The sequence below is a fragment of the Canis lupus genome, chromosome 19 (assembly GCF_003254725.2).
Source record: "Canis lupus dingo isolate Sandy chromosome 19, ASM325472v2, whole genome shotgun sequence".
NCBI classification, from domain to species: Eukaryota; Metazoa; Chordata; class Mammalia; order Carnivora; family Canidae; genus Canis; species Canis lupus.
The window spans coordinates 17,097,734-17,101,338 of NC_064261.1; the positions used below are offsets into that span (position 1 = coordinate 17,097,734).

The following is a 3,605-nucleotide window of genomic DNA, read 5'->3' on the forward strand; positions in this document are numbered from 1 at the left end:
TGGACTGTACTGATTACTTCATGGTCATAACAATCTCTAGGCTACATTTCTTAAGTGATTTTATCCTAAATATAGAATTCTCTAATAGGGGCGAAATCTTAACATCAGCAGGAAATGATATGCTAAGTGTATTCTCATGCCTCCAACCATTCCCAAAACTACCGGTCAAATAAATTCCACCAATTTAGCCTAATTAAAGCTAAAAAGTGTCGTGTGTGCTCTAAATGTCAGTCAATTTTGAGGTAATTATACCTGAAGGCAGGAATCCATCAGGGTCCCTTTTTTTAGAATTAAATTCAGATGGGAAGTGAAGGAGTCAGGGGATATTTGCAGATAATTAGTTCCATTCCTATCTTTCTTGGCTGTTTATTGACAGTAAAAGGTGCATTTTCTGAGAGATACAGAAAGATATTTTTGTGTTTCTCATCTCCACTTCATTTTGCCAACAGGGTCAGTTTCATCGTAAATTTATAAGGAACTGAGATTTCAATCTGAACAAAGAAAATGCAACCTAAAATATAAGAATTCAACCCTTACATTTGTAGAATGCTTTATCGCTCTCATAGTGCTTTCACAAACATCATCTCATTTCATTCTCATACTAGTTCCCGAGGTGACATTATCTTCATAACAGATAAAGAAATTGAAAATTAGAGATCGAATGGGATTGGAATATGCCACCCCAAAATATGTCATTGAAGAATTTTTGACTGAAGAAAATTAAGAAACAGCAGACACAGGAGAAACCCTCTGCCCTCCTCCTTACTTCCTAAAAGCAAAGCCTTTGTGAAAGTGTCTTCCTTCCCTTCTCCCATACCAGGAACAGAATGGCCCTTAATCACCAGAGATGGCTTTTATCACTGGAGATAGTACCCTTGAGTCTGTATAACAAATCTTACTAACATTACCTTTATCTTCCATTCGTTTCCCCCATGTATTTTCCTTCCCATAACTTAACACTTCTAGAAGCCCAAATCCCTTCTCCTTTGTCTTCTCACTTCTTCACAATTTATTGTTCTTTGTTTAATGGCATATAAGCCCTCACACCTAACCATTTGAGTTTCCAGTTCTTTTCTCTGAAGTTTCCATGAGCTTGCAAAATAAATCTTTTCTTCTATTGCTTAATTCACAGGCCCTAGTCACTAAACTTAACAGGATAGAGAAAAAAATTTTTCCTTCTCTGCAAGATCAAAAAACTTACCTCAACCAGAACTAAGCAAATTTACTGTATGCACAATTATCTTCTCCTCACATACCTATACCAGACATCAAATATTCATCAAGGTGTTCTTTCTTGCTGAGGCCAAACATTCCCAGAATCCTTCTCAACACAGTTTCCATGAAACAACTTCGTTATGCCTATACTACAATTTCCTAATAATGTCCACAGGATATCGGTAGTTTTCTCCCTTTGTTCCAGGAGGAACCCTTCCTGACAACAGAAAAGTATCTCTGAATCCCTTTCTTTGAGAATCTTTATCCATATTGCTTTATTCTAAAGAATTTTTGGAATTTTAAAAAATGTCTCCTAAGATTTTGATGATGCCTCCTATAGTCCCTCACCCAGAATCGATAATAAACTCTTTTCCATAGGACTGGCATGAGGCAAATTCCTGAGCTACCTCTCTGAAAAAAATCATCCTTTTTCTTAGCTGATCATTCGCAGTGTTAGCCAGAGTACATTCTCTTGATTTCTGGAGAAAGCTAGTGTGGTCCACAAAGACTCCTCATAGATAGAATTCTCTCTGAGGACATATCAATTTGCACACTTAATACACACGTTAAGGTATACCAGTTAACCAATCTCAGTATCTACCTCTTTGTTGTCATACCAATTTCTTCAGTACGGAAAAATATAAGAACTGAGAAAAAACATGAATCAGAACTAGAAACTACTGAATAGTCTCTTACTGTAAAAATTGTTTTACCCTTAAATGCACTACATCAGAAGGTCAAATTAAGTTCATATAAATTTTCCAATCATTTTTGATATGTTCTGATTGGCCATCAGAATACAGCTTTTATCCAATGAGTCCAAACAAAGTAGGCCATTCACATTGCTGAAGTTTCTTCAGCATCAAGATAACATGTGCTGAACACAAAATTGAAGAAAATGAGGCAGTTGATTATTATTTTTATTGATCAGCATCTTCCAGAGAGCTCACATTGAGTTTGCGGCAAGTTGGCTTACATTTTCAGTGTTATTGAAATAGAGGGAAAAAATGATATAGTAAAAGAGAGAGCAAATCACCACTCTTTCCTTCTCTTTAGAAGTATCTATCAGGCACCTGGTGGCTCAGTGGTTGAGCATCTGCCTTTGGCTCAGATAAGTGATCCTGAGGTCCTGGGACTGAGTCCCACATCAGGCTCCCCACAGGGAGCCTGCTTCTCTCTCTGCCTATGTCTCTGCCTCTCTCTGTGTGTCTCTCATGAATAAATAAATAAAATCTTAAAAAAAAAAAAAAAAGTAACTCTCTAGGGTGCACCTGGGTGGCTCAGTCAGTTAAGCCTCTGACACTTGATTTCAGTTCAGGTCATGATCTCAGGGTCTTGAAATCAAGCCCTGTGTCAGGCTCAGGGCTCAGCACAGAATCTGCTAGAGATTCTCTTTCTCTCTCTCTCTCTCTCTCTCTCTCTCTCTCTCTCTCTCTCCCTCCCTCCCTCTGCTCTCTCTCTAAAATAAAAATACATCTTTAAAAAAACAAAATAGGCGCAGTCCAGTGTGCGGGCGCCTCAGGATGGCTCGCACTATGGAACCACTGGCAAAGAAGATCTTTAAAGGAGTTTTAGTAGTTGAGCTCTTGGGCATTTTTGGAGCCTATTTTTTGTTTAATAGGATGAACACAAGCCAAGATTTCAGGCAAACAATGAGCAAGAAATTTCCCTTCATCTTGGAAGTTTATTACAAATCCATTGAACAGTCTGGAATGTATGGAGTCAGAGAGCAAGATCAAGAAAAATGGCTGAATAGCAAAAATTAGGACCAATCATCACGTTCAGCCTCCCATCTAAGCTGTTTGAGACCTTTGTGGGGGAGAAGAAAGAGGAGCACACCACATGGTAGACTCCTGGCCCCACAGAACAAAACAGGAGCTTCTGGTCTGCCATGGCTTACAGTCATTTCCCATCCACTGTACAAATCCCTTACTTTTGTTTTCCTTTGGCATTTATTGTTAAAGATTAGTTTTAACAAATAAAAGACTAGGATAAGAAAGGAAAAAAAAAAAAAAACAAAATACATGTATTTTACACCAAAGTAGGTCTTCAGCCAAGAAGCAAGTTTTTCAAACACTAAAGAAAAAATATATACTGCGTAGCAATTTCAGCACCCCTAAAATCTTGCTCTATATGTGGGTCTATCTATTCTAAAATTAGAGCTTTGCTAGAAGCTAAAATGTGGAGCAATAATCAAATTCATGAATGATACTTCTGTTTAGCTTTCTATTATAAAGGGTAATTGGAGTCAAAAACAAAGATAAAAATAAGCAGTTTTAATAGGACTACAAGTCCACCCATCTCTTCAATTTTCTAAAACAATGAGATTTTTATTTCATCCATGATCACCAGGGTAAACTGGATGTTCAGACTTGAAAGTAGAAACACCA

The 3,605-nt window shown here is 37.5% G+C and overlaps 1 protein-coding gene across 1 annotated transcript; it reads left to right on the forward strand.

Moving 5' to 3' along the window:
- The first annotated feature begins 2,714 nt into the window (after positions 1-2,714).
- Positions 2,715-3,230, forward strand: LOC112642757 (protein CEBPZOS). The gene has a single exon (XM_025420554.3). It carries the CDS (start codon positions 2,739-2,741, stop codon positions 2,979-2,981), a length of 243 nt encoding a protein of 80 aa, XP_025276339.1. The 5' UTR covers positions 2,715-2,738; the 3' UTR covers positions 2,982-3,230.
- The last annotated feature ends 375 nt before the right edge of the window (positions 3,231-3,605 follow it).

What these genes read in the sequence shown, in the direction of transcription:
- LOC112642757 (XM_025420554.3), top strand. Translation starts at nt 2,739, where the DNA reads ATGGCTCGCACTATGGAACCACTGGCAAAGAAGATCTTTAAAGGAGTT.